This window comes from Linepithema humile, chromosome 1 (genome assembly GCF_040581485.1).
Source record: "Linepithema humile isolate Giens D197 chromosome 1, Lhum_UNIL_v1.0, whole genome shotgun sequence".
Taxonomy (NCBI): domain Eukaryota; kingdom Metazoa; phylum Arthropoda; class Insecta; order Hymenoptera; family Formicidae; genus Linepithema; species Linepithema humile.
In genome coordinates, this window is record NC_090128.1 from 2,892,430 (window position 1) to 2,904,074 (window position 11,645).

The following is an 11,645-nucleotide window of genomic DNA, read 5'->3' on the forward strand; positions in this document are numbered from 1 at the left end:
TATAATTATGCATAATTAAAATATCTAGCAGTGTTTGGAGACACATTGATGAGATATATCGTTTTATAATCATTTTTTAATGTCAAACTCTATTAAGTACAATATATATTGTTAATTAGAGCTGTGCAGAACAGTATTACATTCCATAATCGTTATATGTAATCATTTTAAGTATTTCGATGTACTGATTATACGAGTTATTCCACGCACGCCAAAAAGAAATCAAATGTTTCGATATATCGATTACTCGAAACATCGATTACAATCAAATACTGTTTGTCATCGCACTAATTTAGTTCAGTCATTTATTATAGCTAGACAAATTACTGCATTTGTAATTAATTATCTGGCTCCCCTTCGAAAATGTTTAAAAACTGTTTAGCTGGATTATTAAATTTAATTATTTTATACTATTTTATATTATTCTATTCGGCATCAGTAAAATTGTGGAACGCGATGAAGCGTTCTTTGGCTTGCTGAATTATCACTAGAGTGCTTTTTATCGATTAATGGTAACACTGTATGTACATGATACCACTTATTGATACATGTTATCGTTGCAATTAATACTAAAATTGATCACTACCGCCGGATGGCGCATGCTGTTTGTCAGTCAACCATATTTGATCTAATATCAGACTCCGACCACTCCGACTTAGAGGAGTTCTCCTAACAATACATGTACTTATACTCGTACATTCTTGCGATTAGGTCGACCGATTTTCCATGTCGCACGTGTATCTTATTGACTTAAAATTGAACTGTTCCGGTAACCTAACGAGAATGAGTAATTTTTGGATAACATTATTGAAAGACTCGTCTAATTTTTGACAGAACTTTTCAGTACGTTTTTGAACATATTCTCGTGATAACGAACGAGTTATGGATTTTCGTTGCTGCTAAATATAGTGTTGACAAGCATCTCGTGAGTGCAAATACATTTGTCATCGCCGTTTTTATCTGTTAACCTGTCTTGTTAATCTTTTAGTGTGTTGCAATACTAATGGCAACGAAAAGGAGTGTGAGTGGTAACCCACCTGTAAAAATGGTATGTCTACAATCTTTTATTTTCTATAAAAATATTTCTGGCAATTAAATTTTAATATAATTAATTGAATTAAAATCACCAATGTATATCTTATCAAATCTTTATGACAATTGCACCAAAATTATATTAAGAAACATTTATGTTTGACAGTCACATTTCTGTTGTAAGTCATAAACATAAATTATCAATAATATCTTTTTATACAAGGAATAACTTTACATAATTTTACACAATTTATTATTTCCCACAATAATATACAACAATTATGTCTTAAAAGCTTTAAATAAAATAGATATACACTTTATATTTCAATTTCCAGTATATAGAAGATAAATAAACTGGGGAAATTATAAATATGTTGGCTTGGTTGCCTATACGAAATGAGATTCAATAAGCAAGAACTACTAACATTGGCCACGCAGCCTTCACAGAAATTTGAGAAGGAAGGCATCTTGTATGTTAGAGAACGGCAAGAAGGTTTCTTTCGCAGAACAGAAAGTAAGTTCTCAGAAAAATATATTTGCGAATATAATAAATATTTATTTAAATTTTAATATTAGTGTACAATATCTTAGAAGGAACTAATGCATGATTATTCTTTATGTATATTGCATATACATATCTGAGGTTTGACAATAAATTTATATGATGTACCAATCTTTTGTTTGATATTTAATGTAGAGATCCATTGTCTCAGACTGAATGTATTACAAATAAGAGAAAGACTGCATTAGATTGAAGCTTTGTGTTTTAATAAGAAGAGAAAAATGTGTGTCAATATCATTCCAAATCTTTCTGTATTTTCTGATTGCAGCTTGTTTAATATTTAGCTGTCTATTGTAATGGGTATTACATGTTTGTTAATAGATATGATAGAATGTGTGCACGAAGTAGATTTTATCAGTTCCCAATTCGCTTTATGTGAATCATCCGATATTCAGTGATAACAGCGAAGACATCAATAACTTATCTTATGTCTCTGTTTGTTTATATTGTGATATGGCTTTGCACGAAATAGTACATTTATTTTCTTGTATATTTAAATAATATTTTGATAATTTTAAATTGATATGAGGAATTCTCTAAAGATATTAAAAATAAAAGTGAATCTATTTAACTACACATATGATTTATTCAGGCGCATAAATATTAAAGTGATAATATTTGAATAACGCATACGAATTATTAACGTAAATATGAACATTTAAATAGTTTTAGTCCTAACTGGAACATAATTTCCAATGTTTTGATATGGACAATATAATGCGATAAATAATGACTAGGAAAATAAGTTGTTATTTGGACATTTGATAATTACACAATTGACGAGGGAGGTTTATATCAACGAGATGTTAATGACACACTGATAACGTGAAGTGATGGTCACACCCTTATTTAATTTTTACGTGACTAATTCGATCTGACATTACAGAAAAAATAAAATAACGACCAGTTAACGGTCGTTTTTCTTACTTTTCTTTTAATCACTTTATTGGAATGTCATTGTGATAGCTGTCAGTATCACGTGCAATTTCCAGGTACATGTAAAAAACCTGAGAACAAAAATCAGAGAGGAAGATCACATAAGACTCTGCGAGACCTCAATTGCGTTACAGCCGGCGCGAGCAAAGGTACAATATTCGAGTGTATTTTGCTATATGTATATAATACATAATTATTGAAATTCCTATCACGCTTCCATCACGATTCTTTCACAAATTAACACACTCTCTGGTTGAACGATTATCTTAACCGATTAATGTGTATGAACGTTCTTTTCGTTAACACAAATAACACTTGCAAAAACGAATCAATGCTCGCTTCAAATCTCACATTTGGGCAATTTTATTGAAAATTGGATAAAGGAAAATCAGAGAATCTATGAATGTAAGATTTTAACATGTCGGTTCTATTCTCTCGCATTTAATATTCCAGATCTAATATTTTTTTTTCTCACTAAATGACAACGAAGCAGGCAAGTTTGCATGCAACGTAGCGATACTAAGATTTTCTTAAGAGTTTAACGAAGCGTAAGCGTCACTTCGTAAGTGATGTTACAAAAAATCATCTTTAATTGCATATGAAACGGCATGTTTGTTGTATGCTTTGCATACTTGTTCGCATACTTTAATAGAAATTATCATAAAAATGATGAAAAATCATGACAGTTTAAACCTGCGAGACATAGTATTTTAAATCGCAATAAGAGCGTATGTAGATATTTTTCAAATGCATGCATTTATTCAGCGTATAACATCCGCATGTCTACGGTACAAAAAGTCTTGATTTAAACGCGATACTTGTAATTCAAGTTTACATTGATCACACTAATCTTAATAAGAGGGAAGGAATGAGGACGGATGAAGGACACCGAAGCAAATACTATAATAATGATAAGAGCAATCGGTCCGATGAGAAAATCGCCACTAATTGCCGGTCCGTAAACAGCGCGAGATATTCGTCCTCCTCTTCCTCATCTCTTCCCCTGTCGCTTGTTATCGTGTACGTGAAACTCTCTGACGAAATCTTTCAGCATACTTGCTTAAATCACGTTCTGTTGCTTCTATTGCGCAGTAAGTCTTGAACGATGGTGCAGATTGCGAGGCAACCTTTTGTTCTATTTCAAATCGCGGGAGCAGTGGTCGGAGCCGCTGGGGGTGATCATATTGGAGCAGTGCACGGTGCGCCCGGAACCGCCCAGCAATCATGTCCCTTTCGGATTCAGCATAGGCAAGTATTATCATTCGCGCGGCTTTCCTCGATACACCGCTGCAACGGTGCGTCGACGGCCCGTCCGTCGTCATCGTCGTCTGCACGCGTGCACGTCCGCCGCGCGGTTTCACGTAGCGTGCGAGACAACGCCAAAAGCACAGAAGGAAAAATGTTGCAGTTTTCGACGGAGGCTTGTTTCAACAGTTAGGCGCCAACACAACCGAGGAACGGGACAGTTGGTTGCAGGCGCTACAGCTGGCCAGTTACGAGTGCATGCGGAACCAATTATTGTCGCTGCGACAGCGCATCGAGGCGTACAGCGGACACAAACACGACACCGACATCCAGATGTTGCGACTGCAGCGCGGAACATTCACAGGTTGTACATTGAGTCTTGAGATTATAAGTTTTTTCTTTTTTTTGCTTGGGTAAATGCGTAGCTTTTCTTCGCAGTTGTACGTAATATAAAATTGTTTTCTCAGATCCGGCGGAAGTACCAATGTGCGAGATATCATTAGCCTGCGATAATTTGTTATGCGACGGACACGGCCGACCTCCTACGCCAGTTTTAGAAATAGATGTACAGTCAAAATCTTCCAAAACTTGGATTAAGTATGCGCGAACGGAAGTTGTGGAGGTGAGAAAAACTTTAAGAACAAAACTTCTTTTATGTCGCGCAATCTTGTAAGTGTTTTCTCATGGCCCATTTTAGCAAAGCAGTAATCCAAGTTTTTTAACTACGGTAAGCTTCCGAGCTAGCGATGGCTTGACGACAGAAACGAAAATTAGGATAACCGCATACGACGTCAGGGAAAGAGTCAGCCAGACCGCAACTCCGATAGGAAGCGCGATAGTGACGTTCAGTATGATACAAGACGTTCTAGGGTAATTTTTTCAACTTGCATTGAATAAAATAAGATGAAAGTAAAATGTTTTAAACTGGGATGTTAAATAACTTATTTAACTATTTAATAACTTTATTCTTTGACTTTAGATTAAGGATACCGTTAAAATCGGCGAAAACAACGACAGTCGGGTTTTTAACTATTAACGTATGGAATCTGGAAGCCGAGGATAAAGGAAATAGCACGGAGAGCACACCGTCGCGAAATGTACCAGTATATACTAGCAGTAGTAATCAACAACAAGTAATACTTTAATTTAATCAAGAAGTAGATAAATTTATGACTATATATAGCGATGTAGGTATTATTTTCAATATATAGGAATTTTTATTTATTGCAATTTGAATAATATTTTTCAGCTGCTTTCGCACAGACGCTCGCAATCCTTACCTCCGAGATTAGGTACGAAAATCAAATTTCCGCATCAGGGCCAGTTAAAACTTCTCTTTGCAAATCCATTTGTGCAGACTTACAGGCAAGTTTTTGCGTTGAAAATTCGAATCGTCTTTTTCGATGCGTTTATAGCTCATTGTTTTATTTCAATGTCGCAGATTCCACTCCGGACTAGGCGGTGATATATGCGTACACGAGATTATGGCGGAGAGCAAGCTTTGTTTCCAGTTTCCTCAACATCTACTGTAAGCGTAATTCACAAATCTTACATCAGGAAATGATAAAAGTGCGAAAGTGAAGTGAAGTCATGTAGCTGCAAATTTTAGGGGTATTTGGATACAGGAGGAGAAAGAATTGCTACAGGAGGTAGCTGGAATGGGAGAATTGAGGGAGCCTTGGCATACGAAGCAAATCGAATTGCTCGATCGTCATCTTCATTTGTTACATTTGTATTCTCAAGCCAAAGAAAACCTAGCCGCCTATAAAGGTAAGCAAGCATCAATTTTATGATAAAGAGAAAAATCAAATTTAAGGAGCTTATATTCTTATATTCGATGAATTTTGGATTTTAGGAACTTATTTCAAGCAATCGTCACGGAAGAACGACCGTACTTTAGAATTCGCGCCTCTGAATTTGCATCTTCAAAGAATGTGGGTTCACAACGATACACTAAATAAGTGCGGCTTCTACGATTTTATTAGCGTAGGAGCATTTACCGCTCATTCCCACAAAAGCAAAAACGGAGGACTCATAAGGTATAATCGCGTAGAATCGACGTATTCGTTACTTGAAGAATCTGTGAAATAAAATGCGTTTTTCATTGTGTGCAGACTGGTGCAGGCGTTGAAGGAGTCACCCATGCGCAGTAATCAGCTGTATCAAGGAACATCGAAGATTACGATGGCGCACGACGCGATTCAAGCCATCAAGCAACTACGCCGAGACGTTGTGGAGGCAATGAAGTCCTTGATGAAGCTCGCCAAGGAGAAGCAGACGAGCGGCATGCTGCCGATATGCGAGGACATGATCACGAAGACCAGGATCTTGCTTAGCCTTTGGGATCCTGGCTTAGTGGAGGAAGCGTTAACGTTTCTGGAAGAGTACAAAGTCGCCAAGGTCCAGGACGACACCACCACAACCTCGGATGAAACTCTGACGCTAGACTTTAAGGTCAATCAGTCCTTGTCGCCGTTCAAAAGAATCACGCAGCAGCTGAACTTCGATCTGAGAAGCCCTGATTTCGATGACTTCGTCTCACCCGACACTCCCGAGTGCATGCAGGACATCTGGTCGAAGAGCGGCATAAAAAATGGCGAATACGCTTCCATATCATATCACACGAGAAACGACGCGTCCAATTGCAACAATGGCGAGGGCGACGCTGCAGAGGAAAATTTCGTAATATTTCCGGACGTGGAGGACGATCCCAAGCAGGCGGTGACGGAGACCGACGAGAACGCGCAGCAAAGCCACGACAGCGAAAAGAAAGAGAGCTACGACGATGAGAAGGAAGATTTCAAAAACGACGCCGATCCGTGCAGGCGGTTCCTGGACACGCAAAAGATGTGCAACTCGCCGTCCGCGAATTATTACAAGCCAACAGACGAGCCGGAGCCGTGGGATCTCACTCAGTTGAACATCGAGGCGAGCGTCATGTGCCTCGTGTCGAAAGTGAAGTTTCTCTGCGGCAGATGCAGCAGCCCGGCCGTGCGATTGCGCAGCAAGGGTAGCATCGGCAGATCGCAGAGTATCAAGGGTTGCTTGCCGAGTAACCGACACAACGCCGAGGTCGTCACCATTCAGCCGAAGAACGGTATTAAGTGCGAGGAATCGAACAAATTGCTGGACGAATCGAACGAACGGCAGCAATCCAGTCCGGGATTGGAGAAACCGGCGTTCTCCAAAGCGAAGGAAGGTAGAGCAATCATTGCTATACATTTAAAAAACATTTTTCGTATAATGAAAAAAACTTGGTAAAAACTTGCGCCATAATGTATTGTTAGGTATAAGCGATACTTATTGTAACTCGTCTTCCAATGAAGTGTGCCAAGCAGTCGACTCGATGACGCGCGTGATCAAAAGTAATTCGGGACAGAGGAACAAGTTCACCGAGGGTCTGGACTTCGCGTCGATCGTCGACTGGACGAGCGAGCTCAGGCCGAGCATGAAGAAGCTGCGACAAGCGATGGACGGGCTGCTGAAGACTGCCAGATTGACGCACTCGGTGTTTCGCGTGCAGGAAGATTCTAAAGCAGCGCAACGCGCGTGCAACGTGCGATACAGACGGGACGTTTGCTTCAGTCAAGCGGTGAGCTCATCTTCGCATTGTTCTGTTCGCGGGGCAAGGAGATATGTGAGAAAACTCGAAAGTAATTCGAAAAAATTTCAGCTAACCGCCTTGGTGACCGGCTTAATGGCGAAACTGTGGTGCCAACGTCCGGATCCGATGTTTCTGTTAATACTTACAACTTTGGGACCATTGGTTTCCTTCGAAGGCCTTCTTAGTTATTACGGAGACGAGATAGATATGTGGGGCGATATGGCGGTAGCAGTCGAAGACACGCACACTGTCACATTTACTTTGTCGAGATGTGGCATTCAACCTAGGTAAGTAAAAAAAAGCTTTATTCAGAAGCGTCACACCATATTTCTCGACCAAGTTGCACAAAAGAATCCTTATCAAAACGTAAACTTTACTTTGCAGAGTCGAGGGAAAGTCCACCGTGTTCCAGCTTCCCGTGCCTCGAGTAGTGGGATCGCGGAGCGCGCTGACGGTGATACTTCCGGTTCCGGACGCGATTTATTCTCTCTTGCCATTAGTGCCCTCCTCCAGACAAACGTTGTCGTTCAATGTAACCCCGGTGTTCTTTAATGTCGGTATCAACGAGATGGCTTCCTTGGCCGAGAGCCTCGGCACTACAAAACCGCAGGAGAAAAGCAATCTGGACAACTTCGATAGATTAAACGAGTATTATTTGAGATTCAAAAAGCTGAATCTACCGACGGAACCTGCGTCCACGCGTTGTGAGTATAAAATTCAGTTCAACTTATAGTAAAAATAACAAAGATCCAAAAAGTATTGTAGAAAGTTCCAAATTTTTTAATTAATACGTTTAATATTTGAAATATATTTTCTTTTGCTGATAATTAATACTATATAATTTTTTTTTTATTCTAGTTGCATCAAGATCTATTCTGGGCCACACGTTGTCGGATATGATGGCCAACTTAAAGGCATGTGTGCAGGAGAAAGTCAACAAGAATGTCGAGATCTTGCAATTATCCTCACAAATATGTCGAAGAATGCGCGGTTTAAGATTCACCAGCTGCAAGAGCGCAAAAGATCGGACCGGTATGTCGATTACTCTCGAACAGGTCAATATACTATCGTCGGAGTATCATCTGGCGGAACACGAATACATGAGAGCTCTCGACTGTATGCGAAGGTAAATATAAAAAGAGAAGAATAATATTTGAAGAAACAACTTTAAAAAACACCAACAACATAACATAAAAAAAGAACTTTTAGGCTCTTTTAAGCATTTGAAGAATTAATTTTTAATGTGTGGCTGAACAGCTACTTTATTTTTCAGAAAAAATTTGTAATGAACGATTGTAATGATAGAATAATGTTTTTCAAAGAATTATAAAAAATTTTTAAATCTTCTCTTAGGTTGCTTGGAATTTCGACGAATTATTCGACGAACACGTTTCTCTTTTTATTTCAGCGAGGGCTGCCGCCGGGAGAACACGTGGAAGAACATCGGCGTACGCAAATATGCATTTAATAGTTTGCAGATTCTGACGCTGCCTAAATTCTATCGACCGCCAATCGGCACGTACGGATCAGCCCAGACTTAAGGAACCTAATTAACGTTATGCATGCATATTACACGAAATTAAACTTCACTCTCTGGCTGTGTAATCGCGGATTAACTTCCGTAGTACGCGCGTAAGTATGTAGTACTTATATTAAAAGTAACGTTGAGAGAAGGAGAGAAAACGCCAAAATGCGTTCAGTTGACGTGATTCTTTAGAGAATTTATTGGAGGCACGCGACTAACACGCGACTGGCACGCGATTGGCACCTGTTTAGCATACGAAATGCGACTAGGGACGTAGCAATAAGGTAATCGGTAATAAAAAGAAGCGATGCTTCTCTACCTATTGACCTTCTTTTTCATAAAAATTTTTTATTTCTAAAATTTAATTAAAATTGTTGCATATATAGAAATTATAAATTTTACTTTTAAACTTAAGGGGAGGTTCCAATCTAGAGAGTCTAAAGCAAGACGTTCTTTAGTAATTCTTTTAAATTAATGTAGAGTTTCAAATAACGTATTTATTAAGTTTTAAGAGTTTTAAATAATTTTTTTTTATTTAAGAAAATGAAAATTGACAACTCCGCATCAGTTTAATGTTAAGTCATCCGGCGGGACAAATTATAATTAAACGAAGGGTTTAAAACAAAAATTAAAAAAAAAATTTTTTTTAACTATTAATTTGGCTAAAAGATGAATCAAATTGCAATGCAAAAAATTAAAAATTAACAAAATAGCGGCACTTTAAATTTAGACATCAGTTTTTTTTTTTTTTTTTTTTTTTTTTTTTTTTTATCAAGAAAAAATCTTAATTTTTGGAAAATTATATATATTTGTGGTTTATCTTCCAATAAAAAGTATCTATTTTTGAAAGGAGTGAAATGAAATGCTTGAAAATGTGAAAAGTAAGTTAAAAGACATAACATAAAATCATTCATATCATTATTAAGTATTTAAACGTTCAAAATACCTATACATATATTATACTATTTTGATGTGATCGCTTAACATTAAACTAATCTAAAATTTTCATTTTTTTTTAAATAAAAGAATTGTTTAAAACTCAAAATACTAATAAATACAATGCTTAAAACGCCAGGTTGATATCTCTTTTCGTTTTTTTTTTTTTAAATCGCCTTTTAAATTCTCCAGATCAGAATCTCCTTTAATAATCGCAGCCACGTCTCTCAAACGCAGCGCGTGAGTACATTTGTGCCAGTAATTACAAAAGTTGACACATATTGTTAGCTCACTTTCATAATCACCGGTGCATTTATCGTCCATATACATAACGCGCGAGCAGACGTGAGCTGATGTCACGGAAGTATAAATAGTAAATTATTGTAATGCACATTTGCAATGGAATTGGAATTGCGGGATAAATCGGATTAAAATAGAAATCCTTTCGCTTCTATTCAATTTCTTACCCTTAGATGGTCCTTCCAGCGTCATCGAACAACAGCTACGCTTGCATTCCGTTCCTGTTCTTCTGTGATGCAACTTTTGTAATTTTAATCCGACTCATCCTTCATTCCAATTCGCGGTTGTTGGCGAGTTTTTGCAATACCGTACTTGGGAAACACACACAAACGTGTGCGTATTTAGCGTAAACATATTTCATAAAGGATGCAAGTAAATTCTGAATTATTACGATAGTTTTAGCTTCGCGAATTTGCATTTTACACGATTTTTAGTGCTTAGCATACCCAAAACATGGTACTGCAAAAGATCTCTTTACATTTAATCGAATCCATCGTGCTCGTTGAATCGATTATTCGCCTCGGGAATAAGTATTATAGTTCGGTGCCATTCTTCTGCCATATTATTACTCACGGGATATACGATAATTGTTAGCATTAGCGTCGTGAGATCGCGTAAACGTTATTCGAGAATGGATGGCATTGTATTTAACGGGAGAACGTCGCTCTCGCATCCATCTGTGCGTGCGCGAGAGTTTCCGTATTATATCCAACATTTTGTCGTACAAAGAGTCCGAACGCATAATCGTACTTCCATCACTCCAACTGAATAATCCACTAACGCGTATTCGTGCCGCATTCGTAAATATAGGCGGTAGATTCCAACAAGTTGGACATTGTTTTCAATAAATTATTAATTTTACCCGAAATTCAACAGTTTTCATTCCATCAATCTTTTCTTCCAATTAGGCAGCAAAAATCCATATCCATACATCCGTATAACATATTTCTGTGTATCCACATTCAAAAAATGATTTCGATCTTTACCCGAAACTACGAATAAAAAAAATCTTATTAACTAATTTCACAGGCAGGCCTTAATTGAGCAAAATTTCCGATTCGAGCAATCTGTTAAATTTTTAAAATTACGGAAAGAATTATAGCTTGAATTTTAGCGGAGAAAAAATTGCAATTTTGAGTGAAAAATCTCGCCCTGTCCGCCAGACGCGCTTATTATCCAGCATCCTATATCGCGCATTTATCATATTGCGATACGACGTATTTATTATGATCTCATACCAAGACATGAGCGAAACAGGGTAGGGTAGGTAGGTAGGGACCACATAGCAGGCGTGTGGGGGTAGAGACGGCCGGCGTGCGAGACAATATATACCTGACGAGGGCCTGGTGTTGCCGAACACCTGCTCCACACCGGGTCCGAGCGGACCTTTGTCCAAGGGCCGATATAAAACTTGTACACCGTTTCGGCCGCAACCAGTAGGCTTTCGAGAGGCGATCAAGCGACATTCGCCACGTTCCACATACAGACTTTGCTTATCGATTGAA

General features: G+C 38.1%; 1 protein-coding gene across 5 annotated transcripts; it reads left to right on the forward strand.

The window, feature by feature from the left end:
• The first annotated feature begins 611 nt into the window (after window positions 1-611).
• On the forward strand, window positions 612-11,008 carry LOC105674558 (inositol polyphosphate-4-phosphatase type I A). 5 transcript variants are annotated; one of them, XM_012370963.2, is made up of 19 exons: window positions 612-925; window positions 989-1,048; window positions 1,368-1,546; window positions 2,587-2,679; window positions 3,623-3,778; window positions 3,939-4,139; window positions 4,243-4,397; window positions 4,473-4,645; window positions 4,755-4,908; window positions 5,025-5,140; window positions 5,217-5,303; window positions 5,385-5,545; window positions 5,631-5,814; window positions 5,890-6,974; window positions 7,063-7,367; window positions 7,449-7,666; window positions 7,764-8,083; window positions 8,238-8,505; window positions 8,788-11,008. In XM_012370963.2, the coding sequence occupies exons 3-19, from the start codon at window positions 1,429-1,431 to the stop codon at window positions 8,918-8,920; spliced, it is 3,927 nt and encodes a 1,308-aa protein (XP_012226386.1). In that variant the 5' UTR covers window positions 612-925; window positions 989-1,048; window positions 1,368-1,428; the 3' UTR covers window positions 8,921-11,008. The 5 variants fall into 5 exon arrangements, with proteins under 5 accessions (XP_012226386.1, XP_012226390.1, XP_012226389.1 ...); XM_012370967.2 differs by having other exon boundaries at window positions 7,102-7,367; XM_012370966.2 differs by having other exon boundaries at window positions 4,755-4,872.
• The last annotated feature ends 637 nt before the right edge of the window (window positions 11,009-11,645 follow it).

What these genes read in the sequence shown, in the direction of transcription:
- LOC105674558 (XM_012370963.2), top strand. Translation starts at nt 1,429, where the DNA reads ATGAGATTCAATAAGCAAGAACTACTAACATTGGCCACGCAGCCTTCA. An exon ending in GCAGCGCGGAACATTCACAG is followed by an intron (nt 4,140 to 4,242) that starts GTTGTACATTGA and finishes TTGTTTTCTCAG; the next exon opens with ATCCGGCGGAAGTACCAATG. An exon ending in GCTCTCGACTGTATGCGAAG is followed by an intron (nt 8,506 to 8,787) that starts GTAAATATAAAA and finishes TTTTTATTTCAG; the next exon opens with CGAGGGCTGCCGCCGGGAGA.